Source organism: Martes martes (genome assembly GCF_963455335.1).
Source record: "Martes martes genome assembly, chromosome: 17".
Taxonomy (NCBI): Eukaryota; Metazoa; Chordata; class Mammalia; order Carnivora; family Mustelidae; genus Martes; species Martes martes.
The window spans coordinates 35,242,829-35,262,475 of NC_137905.1; the positions used below are offsets into that span (position 1 = coordinate 35,242,829).

A 19,647-nucleotide genomic window follows, 5' to 3' on the forward strand; every position below is an offset into this window, starting at 1 on the left:
GTGTGTACATAACATTTTGTTTGTATTACAATACAAGATCATATCATTATGATATCATATCATTAATACTGTCTTGTGACATGCTTTTCTACTTTATATATTATAAACAATTTTATGTCAATAATTATTTTGTTATTTTAATAACTGTAAAACATTCCATTAGGTTAATTTAAACAACCCTCAGTTATTGAATGCTTGCATTGTCTTGTACCATAACTCAAAAAAAAAGATCACATGAGATGTCATATGTAGCTTAAGTTCACATATTCAAAAAAATCATTTCTGCTATTGAATGACAAGTTTCTCTCCATCACTGAGCTGTTGGTTTGGTTTTTTGTCTTACTGTTTTATCTGCCCCCGAGGACATTCCACAAGGTAGAATCTTCAGCTGTTGATACTTCCTACCTTTCTCTCCTGGGCTATTTCACTCAGATTTATAGGACAAGTCATCTTAACTTCTAGGTGAATAACTCCCAGATCAGTATCTCACACCTTGTCTTCTCTGTCATATAAATATCCGAACGTAATCATACCTCCCCTTCTCTTTACATCCAACCCTTTCTCCTAATTTCCTGTTTACTGCAAAGATACTACCATGGCCCCAATCATTTTAGGCTAAAACAGTTAAATTACCTTTGTCCTTCAACAAGCAGGTAAAGTCCTCTTACATAATGTGATTGCACGTTTTCGTTCTTTGCATCATCACTGCCACCTCCCTAGGTCATCATTTTCTCCTTACCCTGAATTACTGTACAGTTTCCTCATTGATTTCTCTGTCCCTGTGTGATACCCTCTCCACTTCAATTCCACCTGTATCCTCTGGTGCACAAGTATCCCCTCTCCTTTGCCTTCTAAATCTTCTTATTCCACTCTCTTTTCACCCCTTTTTTATTTAAATAGGTATAAGTCTCTCCAAACTCAGAAAAAAAAATTTCGCCCTTAACTGTCATTCTAGCCCACTCCGCTCCTCTAAACCTTTCATTTAGCCCCAGTGACTTCTAATTGACAAATCCAGTGAACACTTCATAGTCTTTATGTTCCCAGATTCTTGCCTACATTTGTTTGTTGATGATTGAGAAGTCTCTTCCGCAAGTTCTCTTCTGAGAGTTTGGTGTTTCTTAGGGTTCCGTTCTCAGCCCTTTGTTCTCTTCTGCATGTTCGTTGTCTACTTTGACTATTTCAATTTGCCACTTATAAACTTAGGACTTTTAAATCCCTTTATCTCAACCTTAAACTTGTATATATTTGTGCCTGATGGATCTTCCCCTTCTAGGCAACAAGGAGTAATATACCAGCCACGGGCTTGGGTGTTTTAGGCCCCCTCATTTCAGCTGAGTTCCACAGCAGTTCTGACTTTAGCCTTCTTACACATGTGCAATTTGAGGCCGAGAGAGATTTAATAATTTATGCAATATCATACAGCAGAAGGGGCAGGGGTAATTTTTGAAACAGGCTCCTGGCTTTAGAGATGGCTGTTGCAAGCCCAGCTTAACACAGGTTTCTTTCTTCTGAGCATCCAGTTAATGGTTGCCTAGCAGTGTTGACATTGAATTGAATCCTCACACACCAGAGAGGGAGGGGAAATCATTAAGTTTTGGGATAGGGAAAATGATTTCCAGGAAGCAGAGCAACTTGCCCACAATCATAGCCCCTGTGTGGGGCAGAATTGGGATCAGAGCCTTGACCGCTGATTCACAGTGTGGGGCTCTTTGTAGACACGTGGTGGTGCACAGTTCGAATGTTCTTTTCTTTTTTGATGGTGGGGGGTTGGTAAGGATGGACATTGCAGGGGGAAAAAAAAGAAAGGCTTTCCTCAAATGAAACCTTTCTCCGAAGTCCAAAATCTAGAATATAATTAGACAAATGAATGTTTAGGAATAGCAATAAAGGGGCGCCTGGGTGGCTCAGTGGGATAAAGCCTCTGCTTTCGGCTCGGGTCATGATCCCAAGGTCCTGGGATCGAGCCCCACATCGGGTTCTCTGCTCCACAGGGAGCCTGCTTCCTCCTCTCTCTCTTCCTGCCTCTCTGCCTACTTGTGATCTCTATCTGTCAAATAAATAAATAAATAAATCTTTAAAAAAAAAAAAGGAATAGCAATAAAGATTACCTGAATGCTCTACCTTTGGCACCCAAACCTGAAATTATCTTCTCTCCCCTAAACCTGTTCTTAGTGTACTGTTATCTCAGATGGTGGCTCACTTGGTTACTCAAATAAGAAATGTGGAGGTCATCCTTCATTTCCCTATCTCTTTCCTCATTTTCCCTCTCCCTTTCCCCTTACCCAACTCATCTGCATCCTGCAGTATTAACAGCTAAACCAGAACTGGTATAATTTCCCAACCAATTTTTGTTCCTTTGGCATGTGTACATTATAAGTTGTGGTATGTCCATGAATTTCTCACTCTCGAAGTCCAAATATCTAACCAATAAAATGACCATTATATTTCTTTTCGTAATAAAAAACACAAATATCATAATACCTAGAAAGGAGATGTAGTGGCTACCAAATTGGCCAATATATAAGACATCTTTGAATAAAGTGTTAAAACATGACAAAATCCTTTCTAACCATTTATTTAACAGGAGCTTTTAGCAGTCAGTCTTAATCCTATTAAGTTTTGCCTTTCACTCAGCCTAGCTCTACAAAACATGCTTGCTTCCTCCTTGGATCCAAGAAACATTTACTATTTACCCACTGAAACTTGCATCCTAGATGCTGTTGGCTAGTAAATGTACTGCTTTTACCCAGAATTCAAGTAAACTTTATTCTAGATATCAAATGTATCACCTCTTTTGAACATCTCCAGTTGTCAGTCTATACTACAGAAACCTCAATAATTTTTAGTATTTCAAAGTGAAAGTTTTACGTTGTTATATTGACTTAGCTGAGGATTCTGCATTTACCAATAGCTGGCAGCATGGTTTCAGAGCAGCAATTTAAAAATTTAAAAAATTGTTTTATTTTTAGAGGATTCCTAATAGACGTATTTGGTTTTCTTAATTTTTTCTTCTGTGTGTAGAGCTGCCTTTCTTAAGGTTTATGCAGAAAGATAGACATATCCTCAAATTGAAGCTCTTTTCATTCCATATGAGCCTAGGCTGATAATGAAATTGGGGAATTAAGAGAAAGAAAGTTAAGGACAATCTGGAAGAGCAGAACTCACTGGAGATAGTAATGACTAAACTGGACACACAAGCTCTAAGATCAGCCAGGGAGAAAATCAAACTTCAAGTTAAATGATCCATCAGCTACCTTTCTTAATGAGAAATAAGACAGACACACACAGCATATTAACAACCTAGAATAAACCTTGCTTTCTCAAGTGGTAATGTACCAAAAAACACCACCAGTTTTATAGACTTGAAAGAGAAATTAAAACCAGCCTCAAAAGGCTGCATGCTAGATGTGTAAATACCAGCCTATTCAGAGAAGAGCCATTTGACATGTGAATTTTACATGTTGTGTCTTTTAAACAATTCCCATGGGTTTTTTAATGGGTTAAAATTTTCTGTAATTCTGTTTTTTTATCGACAGCTTTATTGAGATAGAATTCACACACCATACAATTCACCCATTCATTGTCTACTATTCAGTGGCTTTTAGTATATTCATAGAGTTGTGCATCCTTCACCACAATCAATATTAGAACATTTTTCATTATCCTGAAAAGAAATCCCACTTACCTTAGTCATTAGTCGCCAATCTCACCAGCCCTAGGAAACCACTAGTCTGTCTCTCTAATTTTGCCTATTCTGGACATTTCTTGTAAATGCAATCAAACTATATAATATTCTATGATTGGCTTGTTCGACTTAGCATAATGTTATCAGGGTTCATCCATTTGATAGCATGTGCCAGTACCTCATTTCTTTCTGTCTTTGAATAAATTCCATTGTATGGATATACCACATTTTATTCATTCATCGCATGAATGAACATGATATGTACATTGTTTCTACCTTGGGGCTATTATGAATAATACTACTATGAACATTATATGCAAGCTTTTGTGGAGATGTGTTTTCATTTCTCTTAGGCGTACCTAGGAGTTAAACATACTTAGGAATGGAGTGCTATGTGTAACCCTCTGAGGAACTACCTGTTTTCCAAAGTACCATTTTACTTTCCCACCAGCTGTGTATGAGTGTTCCAATCTTCCCACATCCCTACCAGCATTTGTCCTTTTTATTGTAGCCATCCTAATGAATATGAAATTGTGTTTTGCAGTTTGAGTTTCTTTTCATGTGCTTATTGGCCATTGTGTGTGTATCTTCAATAACTGCTCATTTAGATTCTTTGCACACATTTAAAATTGAGTTATTTGCTTTTGTATTATTGAGGTACAAGAATTATTTATATATTCTACAGACAAGTCCCTTGTCAGATAAATGATTTGCAAGTTTTCTGTCATGCCGAGTCATCTTTTTACTTTCTTGATGGTGTCACTTGAAGCACAAATGTTTTTCATTTTGATGATGTCAAGTTTAGTTTTTCTTTTGTTGCTTGTGTTTTGGTTTTTCTCATGAAGGAGTACCGTCTATTTTAAAAAGCTTTATTGAGGTTTAATTGACACAAAGTGCGCATCTTTTTTTTTTTTTAAAGATTTTATTTATTTATTTGACAGACAGAGATCACAAGCAGGCAGAGAGAGAGGTGGAAGCAGGCTCCCTGCTGAGCAGAGAGCCCATGTGCACATCTTTGAAGTGTGTACATTGATTTGTTTTAACATATACCACCTATGCAAATAACACTACAATTAAGATAAAGAGCATATACAGAACTCAAAAAAGTTTCTTTTTAATCCTTGGCAATCTACCCTTCCAGTCCTTCCACCCTTCACAGGCAACCACCAGTTTTCCTTTTGTCACTGTAGATTAGATTACATTTTCTACTATTTTATATCAATGACATCGTAGGTTGTATGCTCTTTATGTCTGGGCTCCTTCACTCAGCATTTAGTATTGAGATTCATCCATACTGTTACATGTTTATTGCTGCTCATGGCTGAGGAGTATTCACTGTACAGATATATCACAATTTGCTTATTATATCCATTTACATGTTGCTAGACATTAGGTTTTCGTCAGATCTGGTTATTACAAATAATCTGGTATGATCATTCTTGTAAAAGCCATTGTGTAGACAGGAGGTTTTATTTGTCTTGGGCAAATACCAAGAAATGGAATATCTGGTCTTTGGGAAGGTGTGTGTTTAACTTGTTAAGAAAACGCCAAGCAGTTCTAGTTGGTTTGCGTTTTCAACATTGGTATGGTCAGTCTTCTTAATTTCAGTTATTTTATTTGTAGTGTTAATTTCAATTCCTATAATAGCTTATGGTTTTGTGACACTTTTTCATGTAATTATTTGCTTTTCAGAGATCTTTAATGAAATGTCTGTTCAAATCTTTTGCCCATATTTTATTTGGGACATTTGTTTTCTTAATTGAGTTTTGAAAGTTCTTTATATACAAATCCTTTACCATTATTATTTGCAAAAATTTTTTTTCATCTCTGGCTTATCTCTGTGTATTCTGGACAGTATGCTTAATTTTTTTAAAGTCTATCAGTTTTTCTTTTATAGATTATGATTTTTAGTGTCATATCTAAGAAATCTTTACCTAACTATAGCCACAATGAGTTATGCCCTCCCTTAGAAATTTTCTTAGAAGTCCTACATTTTACATTTAGGTTTATGATCCATTTTGAGTTAATATTTCTATGTAGTACAAGATACAGATCCAAGTTTATGTTTTTGTAAACTGTTCCAGAACCATTTGTGGAAAAGAATTCCTTTTAAAAAAAAAGAAGAAAAGGAAGGAAATAATTCATTTTTTACTCAATTGCTATTAAACTTTGATGAAAATCAATTGGCCATATGTGTGTCAGTGGGTATATTTCTTCACTCTATTCTGTTCCAATAATCTGTTGTTCATCTTTGCAGCAATACTAGAATGGTTTGACTGTTGTTTATTTATAATGAGTTGTAAATTTAGATAGTGTAAGTCCTCCAACTTTATTCTTTTTCAAAGTTATTTTGGGTATTTTAGATCTTTAGTATTTTCTATGAATTTTAAGCTATTTTCAAATCTTCCCCCCAAAAAATTTTGTTGAAAGTCTGCAAAGATTTGGATTGATATGGCAGTATCCCTCCCTTTTATCCATGGGGACTGTGTGCCAAGACCCCTGATGGATACTTGAAACTGCTGATGGTATTGAACCATATATATTATTTTCCCTATACATGCCTAACTATGATGTTTAATTTCTAAATTAAGCACAGTAGATTAACAGTAACAATTAATGATAAAATATAATTATAATAAAGTATAATAAAGGTTATGTGAATGTGGTCTCTGCCTCTCAAAATATTTTATTGTACTATACTCACCCTTCTTGTGATAATGTAAGATGACAAAATCCCTATGTAATAAGTTGAAGTGAAGTGAATGATGTAGACGTTGTGATGTACTGTTAGGCTATAGTTGAGCTTTTAATATATGTGAGAAGTAGTTCATCTCCTCTTGGACCACAGTTGACTGGGAGTAACCAAACCACTAAAAGTGAAACCGTGGATAAGGGACAACTTCTGTACATTGACTTTGTAAATCAATACAGGGATAGTTGACATCCTAACAATATTGAGTCTTTGGACCCATGAACTCTGTGTCTGTGTGTTTGTGTATATGTGTTTCTGTTTATTTTTTCACCAGTGGCAAGATCACTCCTACTTTTTAGTTTCAATTGCAGATTATTGTTTGCTAATATATAAAAATACAGTTGACTTTTGTATGTTAAACTTGAGTTCTGCTACCTAGCTCAACTTACTAGTTCTGTAGTAGGTTTTTTCTAGATATAATAGGGTTTTCTAAATAGGCGGTCATATAATTTATGAGTAAAGATAATCCTCTCTAATTAATTCTCTCTAATTTGGATGCCTTTTATTGTTTTTCTTGTCATTCACAATGGCTAGAACCTACAGTACAATGTTGAATGGAAATGGTGAAAGCAGACATCCTTGCCTTGTAGAAACAAGGATCTTAGAAGAACAACATCCAGTCTTTCATCATTAGTATGATATTGTAGGTTTTCTGTAGATGCCCTATATCATGTTGAGAAGGTTCCTTCTATTCCTAGTTTGCTGAGAGTTTAGATCCGAAATGGGTAGTGGATTTTGTCAAATAATTTTTCTGTCTTTATTGAGATGATTGTATGGTTTTCCTATTTTTATTAATCTGCTGAATCACACTGATTTATTTTATTATATTAAAGCAACTTTGCATTCCTGCAATAAACCCTTGTTGCTCATAATTTTATCCTTTTTATGTACCCACACAGTCTTCACTTTGCAAGGTACTTTGGTCTCTGAAACATGTCCGTATCAGAACCATGTCCTCTTTTTGCATGGTTGTCTGGCAAATCATGAAGCAGAGACATGGTTCCAAAATGCACAAGTTTCAGTGGACACTGTGCCATGCAAAACAAAATCCAAATACACTATTAGATTCTATTTACTAGAATTTTGTTAAAATACTCCTATCTGTGTTCATGAGGAATATTAGTCTGTACTCTTCTTATGTCTAATATTCCTGTATAATGCTGTATCAGAGAATGAGTTGGGAAGCATGTCTCCCTCATATATTTTCTGAGAAGTTTGTGTAGAATTGGTATTACTTCTTCTCTAAATATTCAGTAGAATTCATAGAATTCATAAGTGAAGTCATCTGGGCCTGGATTTTTTTTTCAGATTTTATTAGAAGATACAAAACTATAATTTCAATTTCTTTTTTTATCCCATTTCATCTTCAATGGCTTTGGTAACTTGAGAGTTCCAAGAAATTTGTTCATTTTGTCTAACTTGTCAGTTATATTGGTACAAAGTTTTTTTTTGACATTCCTTTATTATCTTTAATACCAGTAAACTCTGTAGTGGTGTTACTGCTCTCTTCACCATAGCTGTACTTTGTGTCTTCCCCCATTTCAGTTGAAGATTTTGGGGTTTTAAAATTTTCTTCACAAAGAACTATCTTCTGGTTTCATTGATTTTTCTCTGTTGTTTTTGTTTCCTACTTCATTTCTTTCCTCTGTGTTATTATTTCCTTTCTTCTGGTTATTTCACATTTCATTTGCTCCTCTATTTCCAGTTTCTTAGGAAAGACACTGAGGTCGTTGTTTTGAGGCTTTTCTTCTTTTCTAATAAAGTACTTAGTGCTATAAATTTGCCTCAGAAATATATTTTAGTGAACTACTGCAAATACTTGATATATTGTGTCTTCATTTTCATCAAGTTCAAAGTACTTTGTAATTTCTATTTTGATTCCTACTTTTACTTACTCGTAGATATTTAGTAGTAGTTTCATTTAATATCCAATTATTTGGAGATTTTTTAATGTTGTTATTAATTTCTTTTTTCAGCCTTATGAGATATAACTTACATATAACATTGTATAAATTTAAGGTATATAGTGTGATGGTAAACATATCATCATGCATGTATATTGCAAAATGTTTACTGCATTAAGGTTAGTTAGCATCATCTGATGTAATTACCATTTTCTTCTTCATGTCATTATAGTGAGAACATTAAAGCTTTATTCTCATAACAACAACTTTCAATATGCAGTACAGTATGGTTAACTGTAGTTAACCATGCTGTACATTAGATCCCCTGAATTTAATCATCTTATAACTGAAAATGCCACCCTGGCAACCCCCATGCTACTCTCTAGGTTCAGTGTTTTTATATTCTGGGGAAAACTGGACAGCTATATGTAGAAGAATGAAACTCAACCATTCTCTTACACCGTACACAAAGATAAACTCGAAATGGATAAAAGACCTCAATGTGAGACAGGAATCCATCAGAATCCTAGAGGAGAACATAGGCAGTAACCTCTTTGATATCAGCCACAGCAACTTCTTTCAAGATATGTCTCCAAAGGCAAAGGAAACAAAAGCGAAAATGAACTTTTGGGACTTCCTCAAGATCAAAAGCTTCTGCACAGCAAAGGAAACAGTCAACAAAACAAAGAGGCAACCCACGGAATGGGAGAAGATATTTGCAAATGACAGTACAGACAAAAGGTTGATATCCAGGATCTATAAAGAACTCCTCAAACTCAACACACACAAAACAGACAATCATATAAAAAAATGGGCAGAAGACATGAACAGACACTTCTCCAATGAAGACATACAAATGGCTATCAGACACATGAGAAAATGTTCATCATCACTAGCCATCAGGGAGATTCAAATTAAAACCACATTGAGATACTACCTTACACCAGTTAGAATGGCCAAAATTAGCAAGACAGGAAACAACGTGTGTTGGAGAGGATGTGGAGAAAGGGGAACCCTCTTCCACTGTTGGTGGGAATGCAAGTTAGTGCAGCCACTTTGGAGAACAGTGTGGAGATTCCTCAAGAAATTAAAAATAGAGCTTCCCTATGACCCTGCAATTGCACTACTGGGTATTTACCCCAAAGATACAGATATAGTGAAAAGAAGGGCCATCTGTACCCCAATGTTTATAGCAGTGGCCACGGTTGCCAAACTGTGGAATGAACCAAGATGCCCTTCAACGGACGAATGGATATGGAAGATGTGGTCCATATACACTATGGAGTATTATGCCTCCATCAGAAAGGATGAATACCCGACTTTTGTAGCAACATGGACGGGACTGCAAGAGATTATGCTGAGTGAAATAAGTCAAGCAGAGAGAGTCAATTATCATATGGTTTCACTTATTTGTGGAGCATAACAAATAACATGGAGGACAAGGGGAGATGGAGAGGAGAAGGGAGTTGAGGGAAATTGGAAGGGGAGGTGAACCATGAGAGACTATGGACTCTGAAAAACAACCTGAGGGTTTTGAAGGGGCGGGGGTGGGAGGTTGGGGGAACCAGGTGGTGGGTATTAGGGAGGGCACAGATTACATGGAGCACTGGGTGCGGTGCAAAAACAATGAATACTGTTACACTGAAAAGAAATAAAAATTAAAAAAAAAAAGATCATATAGTATTTGTCTTTTTATATCTGCCTTATTTCACTTATCATATTGTCCTCCAGGTTCCTCCATGTTGTTTCAAATGTCTCTTTTTTGAAGCTGAATAATATTCCAGCGTACAGACACACACACACATATACACATGTGCACACCACATTGTCTCTACCCATTCATCAATTGATGGACATTTAGACTATTCCTTATTTTGGCTGTTGTAGATATTACTGCAGTGAACATGGGATTTCAAATATCTCTTTGAGATTATGATTTTAGTTCCTTTTAATATACACCCAAAAAGTGGGTTTGCTGTATCTTATGATAATTCTGCATTTAATTCTTCTGAAGAGCCTCCATACTGCTTGCACCAGGGGCTGTACCAATTTATACTCCCACCAGCAGTGTTGTGTTTTCCCCTTCATGCCTTTATTTGAATTAGGTGAGCATTTTTTTTAAGATTATATTTTGTCTTTTTTGTTAAATTATTAACTGTAAATCTTGTCATTATACTGGTTGAGTCTTTAACTCATCCCAGTCCATCTTCAAACAATATTGTGCCATTCACTTACAGTTGAAGAACCATATAACAGCACATTTTCATTTCTCCCCTCCTGGCCTTGGTGCTGCCATTTCACACATTTTATATCTCCTCATGTCTTTCACATTGCACTGTGTTTAATTATCAGTTATCTTTAAAGAGACTTCAGTAATAAAAACTATATATTTTTTACTTTCCCACATATTTAACATTTTCACTGCTCTTCATTCCTTTGTGTAAATGTAGTATTCATCTGGTTTCATTTCCCATCTGATGATAGACTTATTTTAACATTTCTTACAGTGCCATGAAGAAAAATATTGACATAAATGACTATGTCATATTATAAACTTATCAGTGAAGAACATCATAAATTTAAGAACTCATAAATTCTTAAAACAAAATAAAAGAGTGGGACAAAATGTTTGCAATCTATGAGTAATAACATCACATATAATAATAAAATATCAACAAGAGCAGATACTGAATGTATGCTGTGCTATGTTTCAGGCACTTTACTGAACTCTTTATCATGTACTTTCTCATTTAATCCTTACAACAGCCATTTAAATTAATATACTATTTTTGTCCTTATGTTGCAAATAATGATATAAGAATATAGGTAAAATGTTAATACCACTAACAATCAGAGATGTCCTAAAAATCAGTAATTAAAAAAATATACTCAAGTGCCAATTCCCAGAAGAAATACAAATAGCTGATAAATATAAAAATAATACTCAGGGATGCCTGGGTGGCTCAGTCAGTTAAGCGTCTCACTCTTGGTTTCCACTCAGGTCGTAATCTCCTGGTCCTGAGATCAAACTCCACGTCACAGCTCTGAGCTCAGTTTGGGGGTCTGATTGAGATTCTTTCCCTCCTCCTCTTTTCACCCCGCTCCCACGCCTCCGCCCACTCACACACACTCTTTCTTTCTCTCAAATAAATACAATCTTTAAAAAATATATTTTTTAAATATATTAAATATATTTATTTATTTATATTTATAAATAAATATATATATTATTTATATATAATATATATATTATTTATATATAATATTTATTATATTTATATTTATATTTATTAATAAATAAATATAATATATTTATTTATATTATTATATATTTATTTATTTATAAATATATTTATTTATTTGTATTATTTATAAAATATATATTTTAAATATATTAAAAATATATTTTTTAAAGATTGTATTTATTTGAGAGAGAGAGAGCATGAGAGGGGAGAAGGTCAGAGGGAGAAGCAGACTCCCCATGGAGCTGGAGCCTGATGTGGGACTCAATCCCAGGACTCCAGGATCATGACCCGAGCCGAAGGCAGTCGCCCAACCAACTGAGCCACCCAAGTGCCCCTTAAAATTTTTTTTTAAAGTTATAGCTGCTCTTATAATCAGGAGAATGAGATTTTTAAGCTACTCAGCTGGCAAATATAAGAAGCAATGATATTAATATTGGCAAGATATGGAGGATATACTCATACATTACCAGAAGTACAAATTGGTACATTTTTTTAAAGGACCATTTAGCTTTACCTATGGACATTTAAAATATGCATATTCTTTGACCAATGACTGTCATTTGGAAACCTTTGTACAAATTCCCAAGGGCAAATAGTATATGTGTGTGAATGTGTGGTACACTGTAATGGATAATGATTGAACACTATCTATCAAAAGCAGGGTGTTAAAACTAGTGATGGCTTAACCATGTTGTGGAGTATCCATTGAAAAGAACACACATGTGGAGAACCAGGTAATTTGATGGGCTGCTGCTGGGATTTATAAACTAGTACCACTTCTCTGAGGGGACTTTACAAAATGAATATCAGAAGTTCTCATTCAGATGTTACCCCTTTGCCCTGTTATGCTGTATTATTGAACGTAAAGAAATAAGTTGCAGAAAAATCTGTGTAGTAGAACCCAAATGGGTTTCTTTAAGGCTATATATACTTACATATTTATATATTCCCAGAAGAAGGTTGGGAAAGATATATACCAAATAACAATGGTTATCCCTGGAAAGGAAGAATTTTATTTTTTAAATATCTCCATTACTTGAATTTCACAATAACTTCGTAAGTTTTGAAAAAGAAAAAGTTTTTAAAAAGATAAACTGGTTGTAATTGCCAATAACACATCAAGAGACAGACTCAAAAGAAGCAAGATCATTTCTCCTCATGGGTTTCCAACCCAAATGGATCAAGATACTTCCTTCTTGTGGTTAAGTGGAATTTTATTTATAAAAGGGAGAAATTGGGCTCTGCGTGTAGGGTTCAGTAACACTTAGCTGAAATTTTACAGACCCCAAGTTCCATAGTGCAAAACCAAGATAGTGAGCAATGAGACAAGAACCATGGTGCATGGCATTTATAATCTTTACAAACTCATATCAGAAATTAAAATGACATTTTAAATTGTACAACTACAATTAGTTTCTGTTGTCGGTTGTGTTCTGTATTTAAAGTTGCAGCCATAGTTCTAATAATGAAATCCATGCACTTTGAAAAGGGAAGTTAGTGGGGCACAGTGACTCAAAAGGTTGGCCAGTATAATACATTAGTTATAGAAGATTATAGAAAAGCTGCCTTTATCACATATTCTCATGTTTTAATATAATCTCCTAATAACCAAATAGAATATTCTTCATTTCTGTGAAATATCTAGTAAAATTCTTCAGCTAAAAAAGTAGGATGGTTAAATTACCTGGAAATTATGTTAGGTCTTGAGCAAAGACCCTTCAACATTTTTCAGGTAATTATTATAATCTAGGAGGTCTTTTTTCTCCTTTGTTAATGATTTGTTCTTAGGAACTAGTTGTGTTGAAATTTTTATCTAGGAAAGTAATTTAAAGTCAATCATATATTTGGTACATTATGCAAATTGAAAGTTTTATACATAGGTTCCCTTACTGTATTATAAACACTAGGAAATTTTCCTTATAATAGAGCTTTTTTCTTTTATAAATTGTCCAGACCCAAAATAATATTTACATATAAAATATGAAAACATCTCAAATGAAATATCTTTTTAGTTTTATTTCAAATAATTATTAGAGGGACACCTGGGTGGCTCAGTCGTTTAAGCGTCTGACTCTTAATTTCAGGTCACGATCTCATGATCCTGAGATCGAGCTCCACATCAGGCTCTGTGGTGGATGCGGAGCCTCTTTAAGCCTCTTAAGATTCTCTCTCTGAGTCTGCCCCTCCCCTTCCCCACTCACCCCCTCTCAAAAATAATAATTGTTATTAGATAAAATTGAGCAGTAGTAAAATTTAAGACCTTTAATCTATTATTTTTTTGTATAAGTAAAGGGAAGTAAAGGACTGTGTACACTGGGAAATGCCTATAATAGGAACCATTACATAAAATCACACTACAGAAGTTACTCCTATTTCTAGAGGAAATATTTTTGCATGGCATGGTGTTGCACTATAGAAATAAGAATGATGATAAAACAAACACTTTTACTGAGATAACTGGATGACAGGAATTATTCTAAGTACTTCACATTCAGTATTTCATTTTTTTTTCAGTATTTCATTTTTACAACAATCCTGTAAGTACTCTTATTACTCAGTTTACAAATAAGGAGATGAGTCTCCAGGAAATTAATTTACTCAAGGTCATATACCTGCTAAAGGACAGTCAGGATTTGAATCCAGGTACTCTGCCTCCAGAATAACCACTTTTCTTATAGAGTACCATATAAGAGAGAGGACTACATAACTATGAAAATTACAATTGCTGAGAGAAGCTCAGCAATATCCACCCTACTGCCTGTCTGGAAGTTGAAATTGTATTATTATGGATTCGCTACTTTGGGTTTCCAAGACTTGGGAATATCAGGTGGTTCTGTGTAAATACTCATATACTTATCTGAAGAGCTATACACATCGGAAGGTATAATGACAGTGTCCAGGAACTCAATAATGAAACCACAGGGTCAGTGACTGAATTAGCAAGGGAGGAAGAAAGGATAGACCTGGAACCTCCATGTAAAAGGAGAGAGGCCAGCAACTAGGTAGCCTTAGAGAATTTTTGCCAAAGGCTCACATAGGATAGCCAACAATTTAATTTTTGTATGACTCAGTACAATTATCAATAAAATGTAGGGGTTTTTTTCATATCATTTCCACTATGTACTATTTATCATCTCTGATTCTAGGAAATATAGCACAGCTGATACTAGACAGAACTATTAACTAAATGCCTTTCCTTTATCTTACAGCAATCAGCAGGCCTTTTTACTGGAGAATGTTCCTTGTAATAATGCAAGCTGTGAGGGGGCACATCGTATGTTTAAAGTCTACTGGGAGCTGATGGACCTAAATCAAATCAGAGATGCCATGGTTGCCACCTTCTTTGACATTTATGAAGATGTGAGTTCAGAGCTCTCCTCTGTGTTTGGAGTCTAATTGCCATCCACTTCATCTCACTTTCACTTCCCCCTGTTTGACCAGAAAATGTAGATGAGATAATGAAAGCAAATGAGTTAATTAAAGAAAGCCCCTTTTAATGTTAAATGGCACAGGGAACAAATTTATTGACACTACTAACTGATCAGTACAGTGAAATATGAAAATGCCTTTATCTCATTTTGTGCTGTTTAGATTAAACCACTAGAGAATCATGCTCTGAGGCTGGCAAATGTGCATGTGCACCAGTAGACAAAAGCGTAGCCAATAGTGAACCTATACAAGATCACAGAAGAGTGAATGCAGTACCCCCTTTTAACTTTGTGAACTAGAAGTAGCATCTATTTCCACAGATGCCTGTGACTCCATCTTCAGTTGCCAGGTGATAATGAAAGGCCCTCAGGGCCCTGGTTTCCTCCATTCTAATGTGAAAAGCCAGTTTACCACTCAGAAAAATAACAAATTCTGATAAAAATGTGTTGAATTCTAGGGTTAATATATCACAGTACATCCTTATAAAATAAGTATTTTTAAAAATTCACTGTCCATGAGGACATTTATATCTCCTCCTAACATAATTTTTGGTTTTGGTTTGGTTTGGTTGTAACATTTTCAGTTTTGCCTTGTTGTGTTGTAACAGACTGATTCTCAATTATATGAATTGTCCATGTTCCTGTTTTCCTCTTTCTGCTACCAAATCTCATGTTATTTCACTTTTTATTAATAGTTGACAGACATGAAAGTAATTGACAAAAATACCATAAGGGGAAAAATCAAGAAATTTGACTACAAATAATTTTTTGCGGGGGAGGGGGAGAGCAAAGGGAGAGGAAAGAATCCTAAGCAAGGCTCCATGCCCAGCACAGAGCCAGGACAGGTCTTGATCTCACAACCCAGAGATCATGACCTGAGCCCAAATCAAGAGTCAGACACTTACCTGCCTGAGTCACCCAGGCACCCCTACAAAGAGGTTTTTAATTTCTGTACATAAAAAAACATTAAATGAAATTTTACAGTTTTTAAATCTGGGAAATAAATTTACTATAAAAGAGTCAAATAGTATCTTTAATATAAAAAGTGTTTATACAAACTGATGCAAGTCCCCAAAAAAATTCCCACTGAAGAAACAGAACATAGTCAATTTACAGGAAAAACATGTGGGTAATACACAAAAAAATATGATAAATTATCAATATCATTAAGAATCAGTGTAATGGGGTTGCCTGGGTGGCTCAGTGGGTTAAAGCCTCTGCCTTCGGCTCAGGTCATGATCCCAGGGTCCTGGGATCGAGCCCCGCATGAGGCTCTTTGCTCAGCAGGGAGCCTGCTTCCCCCTCTCTCTCTGCCTGCCTCTCTGCCTACTTGTGATCTCTGTCAAGTAAATAAATAAAATCTTAAAAAAAAAAAAAAAAGAATCAGTGTAATGGACTGCATTTGTGGTGAACATAGCATAAGGTATGTAGTTGAGTCACTATGTTGTACCCCTGAAACTAATGTAATACTGTATGTCAAGTATACACAAAACAATTTTAATATGTAAATAAATAATCAGTAAAGTAGAAATTTAAATTTAAATTTAAATATGAGCATAGCTTTTCCCTCCCCAATAAAATGAGCAAAATGTCCTTCTTTTTTAGGGAGAAATAATGTTAATATGTCATGGTCACCAGGGCAAATAAAAAAGTGCTCTCTTCCTCTGATGGTTGAAAACAATTTAGCAGTACATTTCATAGTTCTTTAAAAATTCATGCAGAAGCGCCTGGGTGGCTCAGTCAGTTAAGCATCCAACTCTTGAATTCCGCTCAGGTCATGCATCTCAGGTCATGCATGGCTCAGCAGGGAGTCTGCTTGAGTTTCTTCCTTTCCATCTGCCCCCGCCCCCGCTTGCACACTCTCTTTCTCTAAAATAAATAAGTAAATCTTTTTAAAAAAATAAAAATACATGCAACTATTACTGGAAGGAAATATACAAAAATGATTAATACTTATCTCCAGAGATTCAAATTACAGATTTTTTTTTCATTTTGTTTATAGTTTACTATTTTAAGGTTTGGGGTTGTTTGGGGGTTGTTTTGTTTTGTTTTGTTTTGTTTACAGAGAGCGAGATCACAAGCAGACAGAGAGGCAGGCAGAAGGAGGGGGGGGAAGCAGACTCCCTGCTGAGCAGAGATCCCGATGCAGGGCTCGATCCCAGGGCTCTGAGATCATAACCTGAGCCAAAGGCAGAGGGTTAACCCACTGAGCCACCCAGGCGCCCCGGGTTTTTCTTTTTTTAAGTTTATATGTAAATTCCAGTTAACATTTAGTGTAGTAATAAATTTGGGTATACAATATAGTAATTCAGTAATTCCTTACAACATGCAGTACTCATGACAAGTGCACTCCTTAATCCCCATCATCTATCCCCCCCCCCCCAACATCCTCTCTGGTAACCATCAGTTTGTGCTCTAGAGAGAAGAGTCTGTTTCTTGGTTTGCCTCTCTTTCTTAAGGTTTTATATTTTTTAATAGTATTTTTATTTTAAACATCAAGTTGAATAAGGTTTATATTTATATGATGACCATGCATGTATTTTCATTATTTTTTCAGTTGCTGATTTGTTCTTACAACTTTTGTGTATGTGTTTTCCAGGGAATCTTGGACATTGTAGTACTAAGTAAAGGATATACAAAGAATGATTTTGCCATCCATACACTAAAAAATAACTTTGAAGCAGATGCTTATTTTGTTAAAGTGATTGGTGAGTATTTGTTTTATATGTTTTATTTATTAACATTTAATTTTGCATTCTCTCTGTCAATGCAAATTCTCCAAAGAATAAGAACAGACTCCTACATAACCTATATACAACTCTCTGAATCAGGAAATCAACTTTGTTACACTACCATCATATATACAGACCCTGTTCAAATTCTTCAAATGTCCCAACAATGATTTTTTTCTGTTCCAGGATTTTATCCAGGAATTCCTATTGCATTTCATTGTCACATCTTTGCAGACGTCTTCAGTCTGGAACAATTCCGTTTCAGGTCCTTACCAATTTTAAAGAATACAGGTTTCATTCTGTAGCATAACCCTGTTTTCTCTTTTTCTACTCAGGTCATACATTCTTTGTAGAAATTCCATTGCATGGAATTGCTGTGTACTTCTCGTGCGTTTTATCAGGAAGCACGTGATGTTGACCTGTCACCATAATGTTAATCTTGATCTTCTGGTCATCTTATTGACCACCAGGTCTCTCCACCTTAAGTTCACTGTTTCCATCTTTGTGATTGCTTTCTCTGAGATAGTTGTCAAACAGTGATTCTCTATTTCCAACATTCCTTCTACATTTATTAGCTGACATTCTACTATATCTTTCTCTTCCATGTATTTATGTATTCATGTATCATATATATGTATTTCATTATTGTATTTATTATATGTATGTATTCATATTATGTTCAGTACATAAAATCATTTAATGTTCAACATGTTCCCAATAGAAGCAGTAGAAGCTCCTTCACACTGGCTCCTGTATCTTTTTGACATGTTTTCTGGGATAGAAAGATACTCCAGATTCATCTTATACTTCCCTTTCCCTAAGTCTAGAATCTGATGTCTCTCCAAGGAGCCCTGTTTCCTTTTGTAGTGGATGGTATTTAAAAACCAAATTCTAGATTCTCAGTGTGCTGATTCTTACTGTCATTTCTTCTAGCTTTTCCCAATGGACAGAGCTAAGAAACACAAGATACGGCTTCATATACACAACACAGAAATATACCCATCTATAACTGTATGTATGTATATATGTATACATACATTTACTCACTATAAAACAATGAATTTATGCCCTTACTTCCATTTCTAATTTAACATAGCATTTCAAGGATTCTTTCTAATCATTTCTGTCTATGGGTATCTTCTCTAGCAGTGAGAAACTCAGCTTCCACTTTCCTCAGTATATTGACTTCAATTTCCTCATTGTTTCCTATTTCCAACTGACACCCATGTTACCGTAGAGATCCTGTACATTTTCTGTTACGTGTATGATTAAATATTTTATTTTCTTTGAAGTGATGACAAATACTGTGTTTTTAAGTTTGGTTTCCACATGTTTGTTTTTAATAAATAGAAATAGTTGATTTTTGTGTGTTCCTCTTGTATACTGTAACCTTGCTCATTTATTGATTCTAGGAGGCTTTTTTAAGATTCGATAGGATTTTCTACTTAGACAGTTACGTTATCTGCATGGAAACCTCTGATTTCTTCTTTCCAATCTATGCCCTTTTATTCCTTCTTCTGGCTAAAATTTACATTACTGTGTTAAATAAGATTGGTGCCAGTGGACATCCTTGCTTTGTTTCTGATCTTGGGGGAAAGCATTCCATCTTTCACCATTAAGTATGATATTATCAGTAGGTTTTTGTATTTCTGTATTGTGTTAAGTTTACCCTGTTCCTGCTTTGCTGAGAGTTTTATCATTAATTGCTGTTGGAAAGTAACTGTGTTTGTGTTACTATTATTATAGTTGACACCAAGACAGCCATCAAGACGGTCATTTGTTAATTGTTAATGAAGTGACACATGTATTTATAAATAACAGAAAATGTAATTTTCCTTTCTAACCAGCATATTCATTCTAATTTGAGTGAACTAAGAGTCACTCCCATCTTCATTACTACC

At 35.0% G+C, this 19,647-nt stretch overlaps 1 protein-coding gene across 1 annotated transcript in view; it reads left to right on the plus strand.

Annotated features, from left to right (window-relative positions):
- The window catches only part of ITFG1 (integrin alpha FG-GAP repeat containing 1), a 316,107-nt gene that overhangs the window by 182,757 nt on the left and 113,703 nt on the right, over positions 1-19,647 (plus strand). Inside the window, exons 11-12 of the mRNA XM_080828159.1 lie at positions 14,796-14,946; positions 17,614-17,722. Of these exons, the coding sequence (XP_080684285.1) occupies positions 14,796-14,946; positions 17,614-17,722 (260 nt within the window). The remainder of the gene's footprint in view (positions 1-14,795; positions 14,947-17,613; positions 17,723-19,647) is intronic.